The 23566-nt window shown below is 40.8% G+C and overlaps 1 protein-coding gene across 1 annotated transcript in view; it reads right to left on the reverse strand.

The window, feature by feature from the left end:
- LOC117414182 (uncharacterized) overlaps positions 1-18859 on the reverse strand; it is an 87094-nt gene extending 68235 nt beyond the window's left edge. Inside the window, exons 1-2 of the mRNA XM_034906092.2 lie at positions 18346-18859; positions 7037-7166 (exon numbers count right to left, since the gene is read on the reverse strand). Coding sequence (XP_034761983.2) covers positions 7037-7166; positions 18346-18539 — 324 coding nt within the window. The 5' untranslated portion in view covers positions 18540-18859. The remainder of the gene's footprint in view (positions 1-7036; positions 7167-18345) is intronic.
- Positions 18860-23566: the final 4707 nt, after the last annotated feature.

The following is a 23566-nucleotide window of genomic DNA, read 5'->3' on the forward strand; positions in this document are numbered from 1 at the left end:
TCTTCCACACTCGTTCTGAACACACAGAACTGAACCCCTCAGCTTGAAGAAACAGGTCTTCCACACTCGTTCTGAACACACAGAACTGAACCCCTCAGCTTGAAGAACCAGGTCTTCCACACTCGTTGTGAACACAGAACTGAACCCTAAGCTTGAAGAACCAGGTCTTCCACACTCGTTCTGAACACAGAACTGAACCCTCAGCTTGAAGAACCAGGTTTTCCACACTCGTTCTGAACACACAGAACTGAACCCTCAGCTTGAAGAACCAGGTCTTCCACACTCGTTCTGAACACACAGAACTGAACCCTCAGCTTGAAGAACCAGGTCTTCCACACTCGTTCTGAACACACAGAACTGAACCCTCAGCTTGAAGAACCAGGTCTTCCACACTCGTTCTGAACACACAGAACTGAACCCTCAGCTTGAAGAACCAGGTCTTCCACACTCGTTCTGAACACACAGAACTGAACCCTCAGCTTGAAGAACCAGGTCTTCCACACTCATTCTGAACACACAGAACTGAACCCTCAGCTTGAAGAACCAGGTCTTCCACACTCGTTCTGAACACAGAACTGAACCCTTCAGCTTGAAGAACCAGGTCTTCCACACTCATTGTGAACACACAGAACTGAACCCCTCAGCTTGAAGAACCAGGCCTTCCACACTCATTGTGAACACTCAGAACTGAACCCTCAGCTTGAAGAACCAGGTCTTCCACACTCGTTATGAACACACAGAACTGAACCCCTCAGCTTGAAGAACCAGGTCTTCCACACCCTTTCTGAACGCAGAACTGAACCCCTCAGCTTGAAGAACCAGGTCTTCCACACTCGTTCTGAACACAGAACTGAACCCCTCAGCTTGAAGAACCAGGTCTTCCACACTCGTTCTGAACACACAGAACTGAACCCCTCAGCTTGAAGAACCAGGTCTTCCACACTCATTCTGAACACACAGAACTGAACCCCTCAGCTTGAAGAACCAGGTTTTCCACACTCGTTCTGAACACACAGAACTGAACCCCTCAGCTTGAAGAACCAGGTCTTCCACACTCGTTCTGAACACACACAACTGAACCCTCAGCTTGAAGAACCAGGTCTTCCACACTCGTTATGAACACACAGAACTGAACCCCTCAGCTTGAAGAACCAGGTCTTCCAGGTCTTCAGCGATAAATGGTGCTTTGCTGTGGCCTTTATTTTTATATTTGTATTGGTTTTCGTGCAATTACCTATTTACAATATCAAACAACAGACATTTATTGTATTCCAATAACAGTTCTTTTTCTGTATTGGTTATTATTAATTCCTATTATTTTCTCTATTCCAGTTTATATGATTAAAATGTATATAATTTGTATTTATAACTTCAATATGCTCAGTCGAAATTCCAACAAACCAAATCAAGCACACAAACACCCCACTTTACACACAATGTTAAAGCAAGTTAAGACACAGATTTCCATTTACAAACCCAGACTTTAAATCCTTACACAAAATAACAGAACCTAAAACTACACCCCTAGGTCTACAACTGTAACATTAATCAAATTATATTACTTGTTCTATTATATTAGCTGTTCATTTTTAGTACCACTGTATACAATATCTGAGTGTTCAAACCTTTAAGGTATATATGGGTTCCACGTTTAAAATTACGCTAACTATCTTATTTTTGCAATGAGGTGCACAAAACAGAGTTTAAAATGTACTGACAGGCTGGATCTGGTCATCCAATTTGTCACTTTCCTCGTGAGTGACTCTCAAATGTATTTTAAGAAGAAACTGTGGGATCAACCACACGGTTCCTTGTGTACCTTAAGGGGTTAAGTTAGGGGTGACATACCCATTTGTATCCTGCAGAGGGCACCCTTTCACACATACAGTGATGGCACCTTGCACTCAGTCAGTGCCGACAGAGCTATTCAATACATTTGTATAGAGCAGCTTGCTATGGTTCCAGGAAGAGGAAGCCAAGTAAATACATTACTAATTTCTGTGCGTACCTTGGAAACTACCAAATTCAGAAATGACATTTCTAAGCACTGCTACAGGTCGTTAACAAGAACAGTGCTTCGTCCTCCGAGAAGTGAAAAATGTCCAACCAACAAGTTTATACAGGTCACCGATTACAGTATAGGTCAATATACTATGTTTAGTTTAAAATGAATTTTACAGCGCTATTTGAAAAGAACACCAAATACCAGTGCTGGGGATACTACGAGGGGAAAGGATTATAAAACCTTGGCTAGCTTGTTAAGCAAGTTACTAAAAAATGAACTGCTGCTGCCAAAATTGATTTGTTATTCAGGTAGAACTCCTGCACAGTGTAGTGAACATCCATACACCCTGAGGTCACTGTACTAAGAAAGCCAGTCACATACATTCCCAGATTGAAATCATCCATAGCAGGTATCATGACCTAGAGAAGGACCATATTCCTTCGAATTTAAGACATACTTTTTTTTTTAAACCATTTTTTTGCTTCTCAAAAATAGCCTGCATCTTAAATTTGAGTACAGTAGTTATGCGTGTATTAAAATCACCAACAAAAAACTTGACTACCCGAGTAACAGCAACGTGACGAGAAAAGATGAACCAAAACGTTACTGCCCGATCTCAAATCATCCATCACATACAGGCAGCCATTTTCAAAGAAGAGTCATTAGCTTCATGAGGAATTCAAAGAGAAGTTTTTACAATTTCAGCGTTTCTAACAAACAGCACCAGCTTGGACAGATCAGAAATGCTGATCAGACCCCTTATTTTTTCGACATGCTCAGCAATATCTCAGTTCACAAATTGGGAGAAAAACAGGTGTGAGTAATCATGACTGGAAATGAAAAGCAACACAAAACTGCCTCCATATGCGTAACTGAGGTTGTATCTTTGTAAATGCATATTTATTTTAGGTTTTATTTTTTCCTCAAATTGTGGGAGGGAAAATTTGGGCTTACATTCGAGGGCATCTTAAATTCGAAGGAATATGGTATATCCCTCCTTGCCCACGCCCCCGTGTAAGCATATAGGATGTGCTCTGTGGTTCACAAGATATAGTCTTCAGTTGCTAATCATCTGGTTCACAGCTTCTGAAGATATAACCTTCATTACATGACAAGCGGAATCTACATTCAACAGACGTCACAAATGCTCCCATTCACAGAACAGCAAAGCCTGCCTGCCTGCCGTTTCTAAAATCCAGAGATGCCTCCAAGCTGTAAAGATCCAGCGACATGAGGGGCCACGTTTAAAACAGCGTCACCGTTGGTCTAATGTGACTTTCGTTCTTATTGGGTTTCTTTTTTTTTACATTGGTAAATTATCATAGCAGACGGAGCCTAATTTTGTACAATTGAATTGAAGAGTTTATCAATGGGTGGAATTTGCATGCATTATCCAATATATAGTACCTGCTGCTTATTTTCCAGAACAGTAAATGACATTTTACATACAGCGTAAGTCTTGGCATCCTCCATTCATTTCAATGTAATTCCCCTAAGTAGCAGGTAATGCATGTTGATATTACAGAGCAGCTTCCCATTGCATTAATTTTTTTTACTGTCTCCTTATCTTTTTACGATGTTTGTAATCATTCTTATTACAATGACTGAAATACTTTTTATTAATTTACTTGGTTACAACTCCAAGTAAATTGGAGGGGTTTGTAGAAAAGTCTAAAAAACAAGGTATACAGGGGCAGGTAGGGATGAAAACAAGACAAATAAGAACCCAGCTCTGTGAATCTGGCTCAACATGCCTCTTTGGAGCAGGATGTGGGCGTGGCTATCTCTGCCCTATGAGGCTGTGTTTACTCCTGTCCCTGAGAGCAGGCACTTTGTGTTTACCCTCTCTGTACTAAAGCACCTGCTATATCCACTCGTCAACGCTGTTAGTTCAGGGAAAACAACACTCTGCACGGCTGACTGAGTCACTGCAAGATATCGATACTGTCTTGATCAGAGCTCACTGTGGTACATTTGCACTGGTGAAATTGTCCTGTGTTTTTATCATGACCTATACATGTGTTCTAAAAATCTTGGTCACGCATTATTTTAAGAGGATTTCTTTTTTTTTTAACTGTTAAGAACTAGCTTACTAATACATGAACTAATCTTTTTTTTTTCATAGTAATCATGTGTGTTTGAGGGCACTGTAGTGGTGATCGGCACCGAGATGAGATCACAGATGAGACCCAGCAGAGTGTCTGATGTCTCCTTCTCCCCCGAGGGCTCTCAGATAATCAGAGCGACTCAGCGTAACAGCTTGCCACCTGCAGCAATCCCCTGGCACATCCTGCTTTAAAAACAACAAGGGCAGTGTGGCAAGGGAGGTATGCTTTCTTTCCAGTGCTGAGAGCGAATTACACTGCAGCCCTATCCAAGAGCATTTCCCAAGTGATCGGTGTGCAAGTGTGCAAATCAGGATGCTATGCCACTGCCTCCCCTTTAAAAGGAGGCATGGCTTTCAAATCTATTTCCTATTTTATTAGTATTGGCAAAACATAATTATTGCCTCCACTTTCACTACCAATTTTTATTTGAATGTAAAGCTATGCAAACAAGCCTCTGGACTTACATTAACCTTCAATCTGTTTTCTTCTACAGTACTAATTCAAAACAAACTCATGCATGTTTTCTGAACTGTAATACATTTTATGATTAGTACTGGATATGTACATCTGTCTAAACTACAGTCGTTTATAGCTTTATTATTTACAGCTGTGGTGCAAGCCATGTTAATAGCAAGAGCGTGCATGCCACCTGCAGTTAATAAATATGCAGCTTCACCTCAGAGCAGCTGTACAAACGAATTAGCAGATCAAAATGGATGTGTTGATTATTAAGGGAGGAACAGAATTAGAGCTATCGATCTGATGGAAAAGTTGCTAACCATGTCGTATGTCAACAGCATGCACAGAATAGTACAGGCTGAGGCAATAGTTTAATGACAACTAGATACTGTGTGTGATATATCATGACGTAATACAAGGAGGTGTTAGTATCACGGTGAAGCATATTAAAATGACTGCTTTACAGCATGTGGACAATGTCTTGTGTTCTCAAGATCCATGTAATAATGTAAGTGTGATATACAGACGTATGGATGTACAGCCACCTCAATCTGATACTGCCAATAATGTACGCTACATAACAAGGGCATCTAAGTCACCAAGAACCTGTATAAGATTACCAAGGTAAATTTGCAGTTTTCCCATAGTTATAGAATACTGTGCCTTTGCCATAGTTTATCATGGTTTGCCATGTTTCTTTTATATATATGATTTACCTCACCTCTGAGTTTTACACTGCTTCCCTATGCTTTGCCATGCTTTCACTGTGCTTTGACACACAGTGCTATTTTTTATAAGGGCTCTGGGTTCTCTCTGGCCAGCTTGAAGAGGTTCAAACCGAGTAAGGTGTGGCTTCTGATCTTCAATATTTATCACCTTACTGACAAACCTGCATAGCTGTTTTGCTGCTGGCTTGGACTGTATTTAGGCAACAGTCTGTGTTTACTGTGCTTCAATGTAGGTCACAGTGCCTTAACTCACCTAAAACAAGGACTATTCGTTTAAACCAACATGCAAATACATGATCAGCAGATATTTGCACAGAGGGCTGGAAAAGCAAGCTGTGTGCCTTTGATTGGTTATAGCAGAGCTGATGTAGATGGGAAATTGTAAAACAGCTTCCCTGTTCCTGACTTCTGACTTCTCTGTACAGCACAACACACAAGACGACTCCTCACAGTTTAACCCCTTCTCTCCTGTAGCTTCTTATTGTTTTATCACTCAAGTAGGGGTGAAACATGCATCAAGTATCTGTGAAAAATCACAGAACTCGCTTTGCATATTGCATTGTGGTATTATATGTATTATGATTAGGCATGTATTTTTTTCACGGTGCAAAAAAATAATAATTTCACAGCCTTTCACGGTCTAAAAATAGGTATTTCAAGATATGTCACAATTCAACATAATATTTATTAAAGCAGAAAAAAATAGCATTGTCACATTCAAAATGTATCATGTTATTACACACAAATGTTCCCAAATATTTAAATGCTCTACTGGAAAACAGTAATATTTTGAAGACTTTCTATTTTTACCATCAGTGGATTATCAAACAAAATAAATAAATACATGTAAAAATTACAACAGACATGTGAAGTGTCCCCTTCTTGTACTGAACTGAGTGATTTTTTTGCATATTTCCCATCTTTGATGCAGCTGGTTTAAAGAAATCCTGCAGCTCTATGCTACATGTTCAGGGAAGCAAACTAAACCAGCTGCCAGGTTCCTAATGCAGTGTAACAGAGCGTCAATAAGGCAAACGATCGCTGTGTTTATTTTGAAGTGCTAATAATATGTATATTTATACCATGTTTCAGAAATTGGGAATGTTCATGGGAAACTGCATATTATATTTGGATTGCATTGTACGCACTGGGTTCATTTCAGAGAAATCGTGAAATCTGTGATAACCTTAACCTTAATAAAGCTGTATGACCGAAATCACTCCATACCTGCAGCTACTAGTAATCCTTGAATAACGAATGCATGTGATTTATAGCTGCTATGAATATGACTTCCTATCTCAAGTTTTGTCTACAATCATAACCATTTCATCGTATTACTCCTCATAAAAAGTCACCCATCATGACCGTGTAAGTGTTTAACATCATGGTTGACCTGCTTTGATCATTAGTCCCCATTCAAGTACAGTGACACCTCTTTATTACTGCTGAAGGAGACTTTTTCATAGTATTCTAGGATTATGAGTATCTAAAACATTGTTATTTCAGCCAGTTTATTTAACATGTTAATGAGCAGTTTAGCCAGTCCAGATGTTATTGGTTTTAGATTTCTCATTTGCAAACTGTTCTCTGGGACACTCGGTAAGGGCATTAATACCAAATAAAAGGGTGGCTTAATAGTGAAGGTAACTTTACAATGACTTCCATAATAAAAAAATGTGATGTGGTCTTTATACTGTGGGGGCCCTAAAGCAAGGTGTCCCTGTGTTGCAACTGACCTTTGAGGAGGGGGCTGTGCTGTAGATGGAGGTCTGTTTGGATCCGATGAGGTCAGGCCAGTTCTCTCCGTCTCTTCCCAGTATGTAGCGATGGGCAGGGTCCCCTGCATCTCCCACATCTTCCACAGTCCTGACAGATCCAACAAAGAACAGGGAGTCAATCTACAGCTGCTGTGTCCTGCCTGTCTATCCTCTGCACGCTTTTAAAAAGACTTGATACATATATTACTTTTTCCATACAGCTCGTGGCAGGCCGTTTGGTTTAAAACGTTTTTTAAGAGTTTAAAATCATCTTTTGTTTAAAAAGTTGTCATTGTTGTTTGTTGCATCAGCCTCCTTACAGTCACAGAAAACACTAAATGCAAGTAACATTAATAAGCACCTCAATACAAATCCATGTATTTGACATCTTTTTAAATGATTTATTTGACTATGTGGAAATGTGAAGTGAATACCATTTAAATATGTTTAAAAAGCAATGTGTTTTCAATCTGAGGTAGGTAGTACTCGTGTTTTGAATTGTATTTTTAAAATGTAGTGTGGATTACACACTTTAATGTAAACAAAAAGCAAGACACATTTTGACAATGCTTTGGAGCTGCGTTGCTGTGAATACCTCACAGAATACCACAATGCGAACAAAATGAAAATCCAAATATAACAGATTGTTCTGTAGTGAAGAGATAATGACTATCTTTAGCTTTCGGTTCAAAAAGAGAGATAAAGCCACGGCTCACACTAGTCATTAACAAAATATAAATTCAGAAAACTCACAGTTAACTCTGCTAACGTATAACTGGATGCTTGGGCTCAGGAAGAAGAAAGGGGGTAGGTGGCACAGTCCTTTAGGTCTGAGTTCACAAGCACCTCAGCACACAGATGAAAGGAGCTGGGTGGATTCCACCTGCCCCACTACTCTTCAGGTCGGAGTTCTTAACCTCTTACTACACCTTGTATATTGAAATCCACAGGTGCAGTTGTATGCAGGAAAGCAGTATCTAATCCCAACAGCAGAGCACCCTCAGTCACACAAACCCCCTCAAAATCAATGTTATCCTCTTCGTTCACCATTTGCACCGCTGCACTGTTGCTGTCTCTTGCTTGCAGAGCTGTGAAGGGAAGTTCTCATGACGCCTGGCTGGCTGTAGCCATTGCCAGACCCTCACCTTTCATGAACAATGACTCACAAGCACTAACATTAAAAAATTAAATGACAGTCGAGGATTAACAGTAGCCTGGATAAACAAAGAGAAACATTACAGACAGTATACAGTGCCAAATACACACTGTGCTTATGCAATTTGATACATTACACTTAAATTTTGCATTTACCATAACAGCAGATACAGAGAATATTTAAATAACAGGTAGCTGCCAGTTAAAAATGCTGCAAAACAATTACAAAGTAGACTGCCCTCAAGTGTGGACAATGGCACTTAATGGGCTGAGAGGGCAACTGGCCAGGCTGTTCTGCTACCTGCAATATCCAAGCGATCTGCATTTATTTAACTGCTGGTTATGAAGGCATAAAACAAGACTGAGGCCTGGACAAAGCTGCACTTTAGCAGGAGCTGCCTACAGAGGCAAAGGAAACAATGACACTGAAGCCCTTTTATCTATGCAAATAATAGCTCTAAGGGCTTTCTTTGTCTTGTCCAAACCACAGAGTGCGATTGAACTGAAAGCCATACAGACATACAGGAGAACTGGAGCCTGTCGCCTCTTTACACACAGGAGCTTGAAAGAACCGGGAGCGCCAGAGCCAATGCAACACCCTTTGGAAGTGAAGACCAGCAACTTTGCTCAGTCAGGACACGAACCAGCGCCCCCCCTGGCTATACGACCTGTGGCAGTCACTGTACAACCCACATAATAAAACGTATGTGAAGATCACTGTTTGGGTGATCTACTGTAACAAAACAAAACAAAGTTTGTCTTTATCAACACATGATTGTATATGCACTCTATTCATTGATGGATTCTTAATTCAAATTGCAAATATCATTTCAAATTAGCCAATGTTGTTGTTTCCTTGGTCTCTTATTGATTTGTAGTGTAATTAATAATTTAGGTCAGATTAATCACTGTCCAAAGTTTTCGAGGAATTCCATTAAATCTTACCCCTTACATGTAACCTTGAAATATGTAGGTACAGACGTGCTCAAATTTGTTGGTACCCTTACAGCTCATTGAAATAATGCTTCATTCCTCCTGAAAGGTGATGAAATTAAAAGCTATTTTATCATGTATACTTGCATGCCTTTGGTATGTCATAGAATAAAGCAAAGAAGCTGTGAAAAGAGATGAATTATTGCTTATTCTACAAAGACATTCTAAAATGGCCTGGACACATGTGTTGGTACCCCTTAGAAAAGATAATAAATAATTGGATTATAGCAATATTTCAAACTAATTAGTTTCTTTAATTAGTATCACACATGTCTCCAATCTTGTAATCAGTCATTCATCCTATTTAAATGGAGAAAAGTAGTCACTGTGCTGTTTGGTACCATTGTGTGCACCACACTGAACATGGACCAGAGAAAGCAAAGGAGAGAGTTGTCTGAGGAGATCAGAAAGAAAATAATAGACAAGCATGGTAAAGGTAAAGGCTACAAGACCATCTCCAAGCAGCTTGATGTTCCTGTGACAACAGTTGCAAATATTATTAAGAAGTTTAAGGTCCATGGAACTGTAGCCAACCTCCCTGGGCGCGGCCGCAAGAGGAAAATCGACCCCAGATTGAACAGAAGGATAGTGCGAATGGTAGAAAAAGAACCAAGGATAACTGCCAAAGAGATACAAGCTGAACTCCAAGGTGAAGGTACGTCAGTTTCTGATCGCACCATCCATCGCTTTTTGAGCGAAAGTGGGCTCCATGGAAGAAGACCTAGGAGGACTCCAGTTTTGAAAGAAAAACATAAAAAAGCCAGACTGGAATTTGCTAAAATGCATATTGACAAGCCACAATCCTTCTGGGAGAATGTCCTTTGAACAGATGAGTCAAAACTGGAGCTTTTTGGCAAGTCACATCAGCTCTATGTTCACAGACGAAAAAATGAAGCTTTCAAAGAAAAGAACACCATACCTACAGTGAAACATGGAGGAGGCTCGGTTATGTTTTGGGGCTGCTTTGCTGCGCCTGGCACAGGGTGCCTTGAATCTGTGCAGGGCACAATGAAATCTCAAGACTATCAAGGCATTCTGGAGCGAAACATACTGCCCAGTGTCAGAAAGCTCTGTCTCAGTCGCAGGTCATGGGTCCTCCAACAGGATAATGACCCAAAACACACAGCTAAAAGCACCCAAGAATGGATAAGAACAAAACATTGAACTATTCTGAAGTGGCCTTCTATGAGTCCTGATCTGAATCCTATCGAACATCTATGGAAAGAGCTGAAACTTGCAGTCTGGAGAAGGCACCCATCAAACCTGAGACAGCTGGAGCAGTTTGTTCAGGAAGAGTGGGCCAAACGACCTGTTAACAGGTGCAGAAGTCTCATTGAGAGCTACAGAAAACGTTTGATTGCAGTGATTGCCTCTAAAGGTTGTGCAACAAAATATTAGGTTAGCGGTCCCATCATTTTTGTCCATGCCATTTTCATTTGTTTTCTTATTTACAATATTATGTTGAATAAAAAATCAAAAGCAAAGTCTGATTTCTATTAAATGTGGAATAAACAATGGCGGATGCCAATTACTTTTGTCAGTTTCAAGTTATTTCAGAGAAAATTGTGCATTCTTCGTTTTTTGTGGAGGGGTACCAACAAATTTGAGCACGTCTGTATCATATTTATATAAGTCAGTAAAGTGTTACCGAACTGGCAGTAGGGTTTCAAACACAACGCATCACTTTCCCTAGTTCCCTGCTTTGTTGTATGTATTCTTGTAATATCTTTTTCAACATAATTGCGATTGCTTTGATATTTTAATTAACATATCGCTGGACATAAATCAGTTCTGACTAGCTGTTTTCGTTTCACATGCTCTAATCAAAATGCCGAATGTTGCGAGAGGAGTCAGGAATCAATAAAACGTTTCTCATTGAACAGGCGTCTGCTAAATAAAATAATAATAATAATAATACCCACACTTTGCTTTCTACCACCTTGTTGTGTTAATAGGTCTCTATTTCACGATCAACATTCAGAACCTCTTGTTCTTCTGGTCTACTAGCAGACTCTGTGTTGACAGCAATGCATAGCAATCATTCTAAACACACAACAGATCATTCTAAACACACATAACAGATCATTCTAAACACACACAACAGACAGCCTGGGAGTGGCCCAAGCTAGAAGCCACCTCATTGTTTAAAGGGAGTGTTCATTATACAGCAGGCCTCTATGTTTTTGAGTACGTATTTATGATGTTTATAACATCCATGGAAAGGTCTTTTTTTTTGTGTGATGATAATATTATTTACATGTTCAATTGTTCAACACATGAAAACTTGTTGAACAATTGAATTAATAACATAAAAGAGATATTTATGTAATGTTATATACTGATTTTTTTTTGTATGCCTGCCTATGGAAATAATAATTTAAAAAAAAAAAATAGTAATGAATCTTTGATTGTATTTGATATATTTCATTGTAAAAATAAGAGAAAATAACAGTGGGTCTCCATTTTTTTTTTTTACCAGAATGAAATTGTGTCATCTTTTTATTAACCAACTTTTTCTGTGAAACACACAGATTTGACAGGTCTTAAGCTGAGGGAACAAGAAGTCACTTAGTGGCTTGGAACTTGGTTTCAGGAGACTAGGTTTCAGGCCACTGCATGGCACACCAGGGGAGACTTGGGGTTTGATACAGCAAAGCTGCCTCAAACTAGGTCTCCTGGAACCAGGTTTCAAGTCACTGTTCCTGAAAAAGTGGCTTTGTTTTCCTTCAGCTTTAGTCTTTGCTTCTGCATGATTCAACACATGTCATTTAGCCTGGCATCTGGTAAATGTATTAGTTCAGTAGTAAAACTGACAAAAAAAAGTTCCGTCAATAGAATGAAAGGTGTTATCAATGATGTTTAAAAGAAAGAATGAAGTATTTATAGTGTGCTCAAAGACATTCATTACTTATTAATTTTAGCAGTGGCATTTTGACTGAACCTTATGCGGTATATGAGTCATCTCTTAAAATATAGGGTTGCAGGGAGGTGTTAGAAACACAACTTCATACCAAAATACCAAAATATTTAGTAATAAAGGTCTGGGGTAAAATAGGAATCAAACACCCATGACATTAACAACGTAAGTAATGGTTTTTCATGACATATCGTGTTTATGCCAGATGTTTATATTTTATATAAATAAGAATACAGTGTAGATCTCCGACCTCATTTGAAGGTACTGTACGGTAATCTATTGCTTTTTACAAGGCAGTACGGCACATCATCTGTACAGGACGGAGTTCTGTACAGATGCTCAGAATGAGCTGGAGGGGTTAGCAGCACATGTGTGCAGATCATTTTGTATCTTTAGCTGTGGGGAATTTGGATTTCATTCTTCCTCATTAGTATAACATCCATTCCTGTAACTTATCCATTCGGAAGACGATTATCATTCTAAGAAAAAGAAACGTAATGAATTTATTGGGAAAGGATCCTGTTTGAAATGTTTGTCATGGGATGTATTAAGTGTTTCATAGTTAGGGATGATTCTAAGAAATGTACAGAATAGGTAATAGAAAAGAATAAAACCACTTAACATAACATTAAAAAGCCATTGCTTTTTTGAGCGTATGTTTCATCATTGTGTTTGATATGTACACATTTAAATGCATTGTACACACAATCTATTTCCAGTTGGGTTTACATTGTGTTTGAACAGTTGGGACAGCACACAGCAAGACACCCTGTCCGCACAGTGCTAACTAAATAAACAGCTACTGTAATGGATTCTTTTTAAATGAACTATCTTTTTCATGAAGAAGGTATTCATGCTGCATTTGCACAGTAATGTTGATGCTTGCCTTGCTTTGCTATTTCAATGCATGTACTGTGCATGTACAGTATGCACCTGTAAAAAGAGTGTATTGGTGGTGGTTTGTAAAGAAAATGTAATTTTGTTTGATTAGATAAGGCAGGGCTGGGTGATTAGACTCCCCTCCCTGTCTAATTGAAAGGAATGTGCAGCAGGTGGCCAGCTGGCAATTGAAGAATTGACAATCAATTAACCCCACCTGCCTTTAGAAAGAGGCTGAAAACCAGTTTCTTTGTTCTTCTTTGTTTGTTTGTTTGTTTGTTTGTTTGTTTGTTTGTTTGTTTGTTTGTTGGTTGGTTGGTTTGTTGGTGCTGTACTTTTGTTTTCTGCAAGCCTGGAGGTGAAAGAGGAGAACCCTTGCGATGTGTGTGGAACCAAGGTGTGCTAAGGATTATCACTGCATGTGAAACCTGGATAATTGTTAGAACTTTAAGGTAGGGGTTCATTTAGGGGATTTTAACCCTTTGCGGTCCATTGATTCAGCGCCTGTCAGCCACGTCAGGTCTAATTTATTTTCACACAAGCAGCTGTTTATTTTACACACACTGTATAAAGGTAATTTTATTCACAGCAAAACAGGTTTAAAAGGCACTGCATATCAACATGACACTCAGTACTGCATCTCCAGCCCTTCCTCACCCCTTGTTCGCTGTATTTATCACATATCTCTTCATAGTTGTGCATACTGCAGCAGTGTAGAGTAGAGGTTAGGATTCTGGACTCTTGACCGGTGGGTCGTGGGTTCAATCCCCGGTGGGGGACACTGCTGTACCCTTGAGCAAGGTACTTTACCTAGATTGCTTCAGTAAAAACCCAACTGTATAAATGGTTAATTGTATGTAAAAATAATGTGTTAACTTGTAACAATTGTAAGTCGCCCTGAATAAGGGCGTCTGCTAAGAAATAAATAATAATACTGATAAATCATCTCTTGATCACTTGTTTTATCACCAAACTCCTCAATAATGCGATCCAAGTCATCATTTTATTACTATAACATCTCAAAAAGCTTGGCAAATGTCCATGACTTTCTTTGAGCGCTGGATGCGGAAGCAGCTATCTTGTTTGTTTATGTCCGTGTTGTGTCTGTGGTGAAGGGACTATGCGTATTGCTCAGTTCCGCCATTTTTTTCTGGCTTCTCTCGATCATTGAAAGCTTTTCTCTGCTTTTTCCGGAGAAAAAATGACTAAGGACCTGTGCTTGACACCTTTTTGATGATGTCGGACAGGGTCCGACATTGGACCAGAAGGGGAAAATTTTAATGTCGGACCTGGTCCAACATAGGACCGCAAACAGTTACTCCCTCCTCAGTTTACTTAGTTTGTGCAGGGAGAAGGTTCCTGAAGCAGGACCTCCCTCTTAGTGGGAGTAGCACTTGGCTACTTGGTTTTGTTTTGTATTCTTGTGCATTTGGGTACATTGCCTCCTGCACTAGGGCTACCATTGCAGGTACCCTAGTGGCGGCCACCAACAACTGCACCCCCTGTGTAAATAATAAAACCAGGACGTCTGAGCGGCGTTTCAACATCAAACCCTCTGTGTCTCTCTGTTCTCTCAGCTGATTCCCACACGTAACCAAACGTCTGTTACAGCACCTTTCAAGGTCATTTCAGCCAATCAGAGCACAGAAAGCAGCAGTGTGGAGTAGTGGTTAGGGCTCTGGACTCTTGACCGGAGGGTTGTGGGTTCAATCCCAGATGGGGGACAGCTGCTGTACCCTTGAGCAAGGTACTTTACCTAGATTGCTTCAGTAAAAAAAAACCAACTGTATAAATGGGTAATTGTATGTAAAAATAATGTGATATCTTGTAACAATTGTAAGTCACCCTGGATAAGGGTGTCTGCTAATAAATAAATAATAATAAAAAAATAATAATATTCCTTTATGCCCAACCAGAACTATGCAAACCATGCAGTCACACTGCTAAACGTGTAATTATAACCATGCAGCTCCACTACCGCCCTGGATGAAACTTGCATTACAATTGAACTAGATACAAAAGATGTGCCTTGGATCAGATCAAACTCGTAACTCAAGTTCCACACCTGCCATGCCTCCTTCAACCTGAGCACTCAGCATTTAAAACCACTCCAATAGAAGAGACTGGAAACTTTCACTTCCAAAGCATAAATGAAGTATTCAAGCAGCATTAACCTCTGGAATTATTCTTATACTTAGTGGGTCTTATTCATACCACCCGTGTAAATATGCCTTCACTAATCAGCTAATTGATTAGTCCATCAGTTTGCCTGTGCTTAACCACGACTTTACCGTACTTTCACAATGTTCTCAACACAGACCACTTTACAAAGTGTGAAAGACGGCGCATTACTTCATCATTAAAAAGCAGTTTTCTTCCCTCTTTCCCCTCTTCAAAAATAGGCAACAGATTTTAAAAAGGTGCAGTGGCACCCCTAATGCTATCCATGTACTACCCAGGCAGAATACCTGGGTTGGGCTTTTGTACTTTTAACCTCCAAAATGAGTTTGTGAATGATGCCTGCAATGGTGACAGGCAAGTCACTGAATGATGTGCCAGCATTGACAGTCACCAGTGCTGAAACTCTTGGGAAAGCGAAAGAAAATAAAAAAATCCACCCATTTATTCTGCACTTGTGGGACTTATTGCTCCTAGTCAAGGGGCCTGAGCAGTTAATGGGAATAGATGATGCACCCCTAGTTATTCTCTATTGATAGGAAATGCATAACATTTTGGGGAACGACAGCACTTGTGAGATGGCCTTCTCATTACAATGCTTCTATTTACAGAGGAGATGATGATCTCTTCCATTATATTTAATAGGTAAGGGGTCTACGTGATGTACAAAGGGAAATACAAGCCCCACCCCAGTCATTCTGTTTCAAGGCTGCTGTGCCAATACTTTTGGGAGGACAGTAATATTATATTAGAATATGATTCAGTACCATCAGCCAATAAGCAGGCTTCTATCAGATAGCAGATGCCTGCTGGGACATAATTGTCACTAATGAAAGCTCAGTTCACATCTCATACAGCAAATACTAAACAAAGGCACAATTGGTCCAAATGAACTTTATTATCTACCAAAACCAGCAACTGGGCAGTACAATTCAGAGAGTCCTTCTGTCTAAACACTTTTAACTGAACAAACAACCACTGTAAATGGATTCATTTTAAGATTAACTCTCCTTTGTCTGAGGCCTCTCCCATAATAAACAGCAATAATGTTGCAGTCTGCCACATGTGAACTATGCTGTACACTGCGCTGTATAAAATGTCACTGGGTTTTACCATGCTTCCATTGTGCCTTGTTACACTCTGCTAATGCTTTTACCATGGCATGCTACAATCAAGCTTTATAAGACTTTTTGCAGACTGGACTCTAGCCAGAGGAATAACATCTCGTGCAGTGTTTTCATGGGAAGGCAATACAGATGATGACACTCTATAAAAAGACAGGGGGTTCTGATAACCACCATGTATACCAAAGCAAAGGCAAAGAAACATAAGTCCTCAGCACTTTATTTAACTGCTTTACCAGCAACAATTGTGATTATTCAAAAAGAGAATGAACCTTAAACCGATTGTAGCTAACATACAGGGCGTTCACCCTGCGCTGTGCATGTCTGTGAGCTCGAACCCGCGTTCCCTGCTTGGGCTTTCTTTCTACAAGCGTGTAGGACACACCGTGAGCCTGTCTTGATTGCGAGTTGATTACGCGGTACCCGCTACCGTGCCCCGGGTGAAATCACTGTCTGAGATCCTTCTGCTTTCCCGTGACGGTTTCTGAATAGTTGCACAGAACTGTCAGCATCAGTAGCCATACAAAGTAGACCAACACGAAACAGGGTGTCAGACTCATGCCTTCATATGCCTCATAGATACTCTCAATAATGTGTGCTAAACAATGTACAAAACATATGTCATTATCATCACAAGGAACAAGTGTATCTCTAGATATATGTAAAAACAGAAGTGTGCCAAATGGACGGACGGACAGACAGATGTAATTACCTTTTATCTGGTTAAAAGTATTTTAGGAAAATACAATATCATGGATTAAGCAGGGAGAATGTGGAGATTTCGTTTTGCATTTTGATTTAATTAGGACATCTCCACATTCCCATTGTTTATTGCATACATTCATATTTATCCCAGTTCATTGAATTTGGCTCTTAATAACCTGTGCTAAAAGAATGTCCTTTTCGAGATTCATCACAAAAGCAGTCCCCAGATACTGGATGGGTTGTTGTACCAAAAAGATTTTAAGAATGGTTATACTGTAACACACACTATAGAAATAAAACTATAAAAAAAAAACTATAGAAATGCAAATAACAGATATGAAACACAGTATATTATTCACTTTTATTAATTCTACTTGCTAATTAAACATGGGCTGAAGTAAAATATCACTTTATATCAGCCAGTCACAAGCAGATCTGACAGAATTTGATATAGAGGGCTGAAGGAAAGCGTTAGGTTGCACACTTGCTTGCTTAACACAAACTACACCAACTGCTGGTGTTACTTCGTGAGGAAGACAGAGGGGATGACAAAACAAACGATAACACACCTAAGCCGCATTTCACAGGTCAGGCCCGCAAATTGACATTAAAACCCATAGACCCGCGACAGTCACATACAACCCGCAAAATAAAACTTACATGTAAGATCATTGTTGAGTTACTCCAGCATGAGTGCTAATCAGGGTCTATTAAACTAGACGTATAATTAATTTTATAAAGTATACATTTGGTTTCTGAAGTAATTTCCAAAGAATATGGGCAAGGGAAAGCTCTAGCATTGTAAGTATACCGAGTTACATTTACAGAAAGCAAGCTCGGGAGCAGGACGCTGCATTATGGGAAAACATACACCTTCCAAAAGCGATCATAGCCACACGCGTTACCCCCAATACTACATATGCATGCTACAAACTATGCACATAAAAATACAGTGTCAATTTGAAACAAAATACACACATTTCCACTACCCTGCTATAAAACGACACTTTGTCACTGTGTATGTACTGTCGTGTGTCAAATACGCATACTTCTAATTATAATTCTGCGACAGGAGTTTATAGATTGCATATTCAAGCTCGGTTTTAAAAGCAGAAATTAATTTGGGCTGTTTTCATTTGATTAGATGTGTACAGGAAACAGACACAGAGCTGTTATTGTTAACTTGAATACAACTACTGTATTTGTATTAAAACCTGCAGGACACTTCCCTCTGAGTGCTTGTTTGGGACATGTTTATTGTGTTAATGCAGGACCTTAGAAACACACAACACATGGAAAAGCCCCTGTATCGAGTCCTATAGGTGCATGTGCATTACCCGTCAGTAGAGTCTTTGCTGCGCTCCTCTACGTTTTCTTCCCTCTGTTTCTTTTTCATCCGGTCGTTCTTGAAGAGGCTTTTCAACGACCTCGCGCTCCCCTTGTCCTTTTTATCACAGTCTTCCAGATTCACCTCGCTCTTGGCGAACATTTTGTAAAAACTCTTTTTCTGGCTTGTTTCTTTTTTCGCCATGGTTCGTCAGCTGTCGACTCCTCCACAAATAGGTAAATACCAAGCGTAATACCAACGTGTCCTTAAAAAAAAAAGGATGGATGCTGCACGAAACGATACAAAAAAGCACAGAGAAGAAAGACTGTTGTGGGTATAATCCACAAAACTCGCCAAAGTAGTTAAAGCATTCTCCAAAACCAGTTATTCAAAGTAAATATTAATTATTGGAGATGCCCTCTATATAAACTAGTGGTGTTGTGTACCAAGTCGATCCCCTCCAGGTGTGCTGTCGGTTCTCTCTCAGCTGTCTCATACAACCTGCTGTTGTGTACAGGTGAACTCACGCCCACTATACTGTGAGACACGACAGCCCAATCAAAGGAGCAGGCACGCTCACTGCTACCACCTCCTGGCGACGTGCTACACTGCAAGCAAGATTCGCTCTCCTGGGTGCTGACAACCTAGCTATTAAAACGGTAGCCAAGGATCATTCGACGAGTGTAGTATTAAAATGATCTGGCATAAAGAACAACATACAGCACACGTAGCAGATATTTGAGCTACAATGTGTAACAATCAATTATAACAATGAACAGGACTGTAATGCATGTATCTACTTCTGAAGTGGTATTAAACAGGTTGGACGAGTCTTGATTTTCATTGTATATCACTTACAAAATGCAGAGAATTGATTCTTATAACAGGAGATATTTATATATACACTACCAGGCAAAAGTTTTAGAACACACCCATTTTTCCAATTTTTATTGAAATTTAAGCAGTTCAAGTCCAGTGAATAACCTGAAATGGTACAAAGGTAAGCGGTAAACTGCCAGAGGTTAAAAAAAAAAGTTTAGGTTACTAAAAACTGAAAAATAATGTACATTTCAGAGTAAAACAAAAAGGCCTTTTTCAGGGAACAAATAATGGGTTATCAACTTACAGCTGTTCTGCAGCAATGGAAGTAAATTAAGCCTTGAAAGTTGATGCTAACAATTCCTACAGGTGTCCCAACTTTTGTTGATTACTTACAAACCCTCTGTCTGTATAAAAGCAGTGTTGGAACAGACTGTGTTACTACACCCTCTTAAGCATTATTTGGACAGTATTGTCCTGCAGGAAGTAGTATATTGCTCTCATAATGGCGAGAAAAAGGCAATTAACAAAGGAAGACAGACAGACCATTATAACCCTAAAAGTGTAGGTCTTTCCTTTAGAGAAATTGCAAAGAAAGCCAAGGTGTCAGTGAGTACAGTTTCCTACACCATCAAAAGGCACTTGGAAACTGGAGGAAACTCTGACAGGAAGAGGTCTGGCAGACCCAAAGCCACAACAGAATCAGAAGACAAGTTTCTGAGAGTCAACAGCTTGCGTGATAGGCGGCTCACAGGACAACAGCTTCAAGCACAGCTTAACACTGGTCGAAGTAAGCAAGTCTCAGTTTCAACTGTGAAGAGAAGACTTCGAGCTGCAGGTTTGACAGGTCGAGTGGCAGTAAGAAAGCCATTGCTAAGATGGCAAAATAAGAAAAAGAGGCTTGCCTGGGCCATGAAGCACCTCCAGTGGACTACTGAAGACTGGAAGAAGGTCTTATGGACAGATGAATCAAAATTTGAAATCTTCAGTTCATCACGCAGGGTTTTTGTAAACCGTCGAGTAGGCGAAAGGATGGTTCCTTGGTGTGTGACACCAACTGTCAAACATGGAGGAGGAAGCGTGATGGTCTGGGGCTCTTTTGCTGGATCCAGAGTCACAGAGTGAGTGGCACCCTGAACCAAAACTGCTACCACAGCATTTTGCAGCGCCATGGAGTACCCTCTGGTATACGCCTAGTTGGTCAGGGGTTCATCCTACAGCAAGATAATGACCCAAAACATACCTCCAGGCTATGTCAGAACTACCTTAGAAGAAAAGAACAAGACGGTAGGCTTCAAATCATGGAATGACCAGCACAGTCTCCAGACTTAAACCCCATCGAGCTGGTTTGGGATGAACTGGACAGAAGGGTGAAAGCAAAGCAACCTACAAGTGCAACACATTTGTGGGAACTTCTGCAACAGTGTTGGGAAGAACTTTCCGAACAATATTTGATTTCCATTGTAGAAAGAATGCCACGAGTGTGTTCGGCTGTTATATCTGCAAAAGGTGGCTACTTTGATGAGTCAAAAATTTAGATTAAATTTTGTTAAACAAAACGATTCCATGATTTCTTTTTTATCTCCAATTGTTTATTTGTTCTATGCTTTAATTTCAGAGTACATTGAGACATTAAACTGCATAAATTTTAATAAAAACTGGAAAAATGGAGGTGTTCTAAAACTTTTGACTGGTAGTGTATATATTTGAATATATGTTATAAAATACTTAAATATAGTTCAATATTCTGTATTGATACATTAAGATTAGCTTCACAGACCCCGGTTAGCACTAATCCATTGTACAATATATTTTGTAATTAATAATATATTGGAATATAGTTGCCCATATATTTCACTGTAGTTTTCTAAATATGTATTTATTTATTTGTTAAATAAAGGATGCGCAAATGGGTCGTTCGCTCCCTGTCTGCAGCTCACTGGTGTAGTCCCAAAGTTCTGTAGTGTGGGTTGGAAAACCAATGTCTGTGTTCTTCATTCTTATCTACTGACAGTGTTATGGCAGGTGTTTCTGACTGCGTATACATTCATATTGTAGGCACAATTGCCTGGAATTAATAACTATTTTTGATATAAGTACATATCTGAACTAATCTGTTGGATTCATTCTTGAACACGCAGTATGCAGGGCAGCATATGAACTATTGACTGGAGCAACTTCCGAAGCACCCAGCACAAAAGAGGGGGTAGTGAGCCTCGGGCCGGTGGACTTTAACTGAACCCGACACAAAGGAGGGGGTAGTGAGCCTCGGGCCGGTGGACTTTAACTGAACCCGACACAAAGGAGGGGGTAGTGAGCCTCGGGCCGGTGGACTTTAACTGAACCCGACACAAAGGGTTTCTATAGGATCATGAATAGATCGGAGCATCTGATCAGATTGGGGGAAACGAAAGCTGGAGACAGCAGAAGAAAGTCATAATTAGATCATGTGTTCATCCTATGAAGGGTGAGGTATGGTCCAAAACAATGGAAGACAGTTGTAGGGATAATGTATAGGTCTTTATGTGAAAGTCCTATAAGAACTGGCAACTTGCAGCCAGAACTTTGGTTTTCAGTTGGGTTCCCGAATTGGTTTCTGAGCCGAACATGGCTCCACAAGAGAAGATAGCATAAGCTTTATACCTCTTGACTGCAAGAAGATTCTGTACCCTGCAATAAACGAACGTCAAAGAAATCTCCGTGTTCAGGACTCCTGTAATAGGAAAAAGAGACGTCCCGGCTTGGATACAAGCTTCTGTTCCCAGTCGTAACCACAGCATAACGAGACTGTGTCTGCCTGCGAGGCGAAGCATTCAATGAAAGAAGAAACCACACAGCATAACGAGATTGTGTCTGCCTGCGAGGCGAAGCATTCAAGGAAAGAAGAAACCACACAGCATAACGAGACTGTGTCTGCCTGCGAGGCGAAGCATTCAAGAAACGACACAGCATAACGAGACTGTGTCTGCCTGCGAGGCGAAGCATTCAAGGAGAGAAGAAACCACACCGCATAACGAGACTGCGTCTGCCTGCGAGGCGAAGCATTCAAGAAACCACACAGCATAACGAGACTGCGTCTGCCTGCGAGGCGAAGCATTCAAGGAAAGAAGAAACCACACAGCATAACGAGACTGTGTCTGCCTGCGAGGCGAAGCATTCAAGGAGAGAAGAAACCACACCGCATAACGAGACTGCGTCTGCCTGCGAGGCGAAGCATTCAAGAAACCACACAGCATAACGAGACTGCGTCTGCCTGCGAGGCGAAGCATTCAAGGAAAGAAGAAACCACACAGCATAACGAGACTGTGTCTGCCTGCGAGGCGAAGCATTCAAGGAAAGAAGAAACCACACCGCATCACGAGACTGTGTCTGCCTGCGAGGCGAAGCATTCAAGGAAAGAAGAAACCACACCGCATCACGAGACTGTGTCTGCCTGGGAGGCGAAGCATTCAAGGAAAGAAGAAACCACACCGCATCACGAGACTGTGTCTGCCTGCGAGGCGAAGCATTCAAGGAAAGAAGAAACCAGACAGCATCACGAGACTGTGTCTGCCTGCGAGGCGAAGCATTCAAGAAACCACACAGCATCACGAGACTGCGTCTGCCTGCGAGGCGAAGCATTCAAGGAAAGAAGAAACCACACCGCATAACGAGACTGTGTCTGCCTGCGAGGCGAAGCATTCAAGAAACCACACAGCATAACGAGACTGTGTCTGCCTGCGAGGCGAAGCATTCAAGGAGAGAAGAAACCACACCGCATCACGAGACTGCGTCTGCCTGCGAGGTGAAGCATTCAAGAAACCACACAGCATCACGAGACTGTGTCTGCCTGCGAGGCGAAGCATTCAAGGAAAGAAGAAACCACACAGCATCACGAGACTGTGTCTGCCTGCGAGGCGAAGCATTCAAGGAGAGAAGAAACCACACCGCATCACGAGACTGCGTCTGCCTGCGAGGCGAAGCATTCAAGAAACCACACAGCATCACGAGACTGTGTCTGCCTGCGAGGCGAAGCATTCAAGGAAAGAAGAAACCACACAGCATCACGAGACTGTGTCTGCCTGCGAGGCGAAGCATTCAAGGAAAGAAGAAACCACACAGCATAACGAGACTGTGTCTGCCTGCGAGGCAAAGCATTCAAGAAACCACACAGCATAACGAGACTGTGTCTGCCTGCGAGGCGAAGCATTCAAGGAAAGAAGAAACCACACAGCATAACGAGACTGTGTCTGCCTGCGAGGCGAAGCATTCAAGGAAAGAAGAAACCACACAGCATCACGAGACTGCGTCTGCCTGCGAGGCGAAGCATTCAAGAAACCACACAGCATAATGAGACTGCGTCTGCCTGCGAGGCGAAGCATTCAGAAACCACACAGCATAACGAGACTGTGTCTGCCTGCGAGGCGAAGCAT

The sequence above is a fragment of the Acipenser ruthenus genome, chromosome 25, assembly GCF_902713425.1.
Source record: "Acipenser ruthenus chromosome 25, fAciRut3.2 maternal haplotype, whole genome shotgun sequence".
NCBI lineage: Eukaryota > Metazoa > Chordata > Actinopteri > Acipenseriformes > Acipenseridae > Acipenser > Acipenser ruthenus.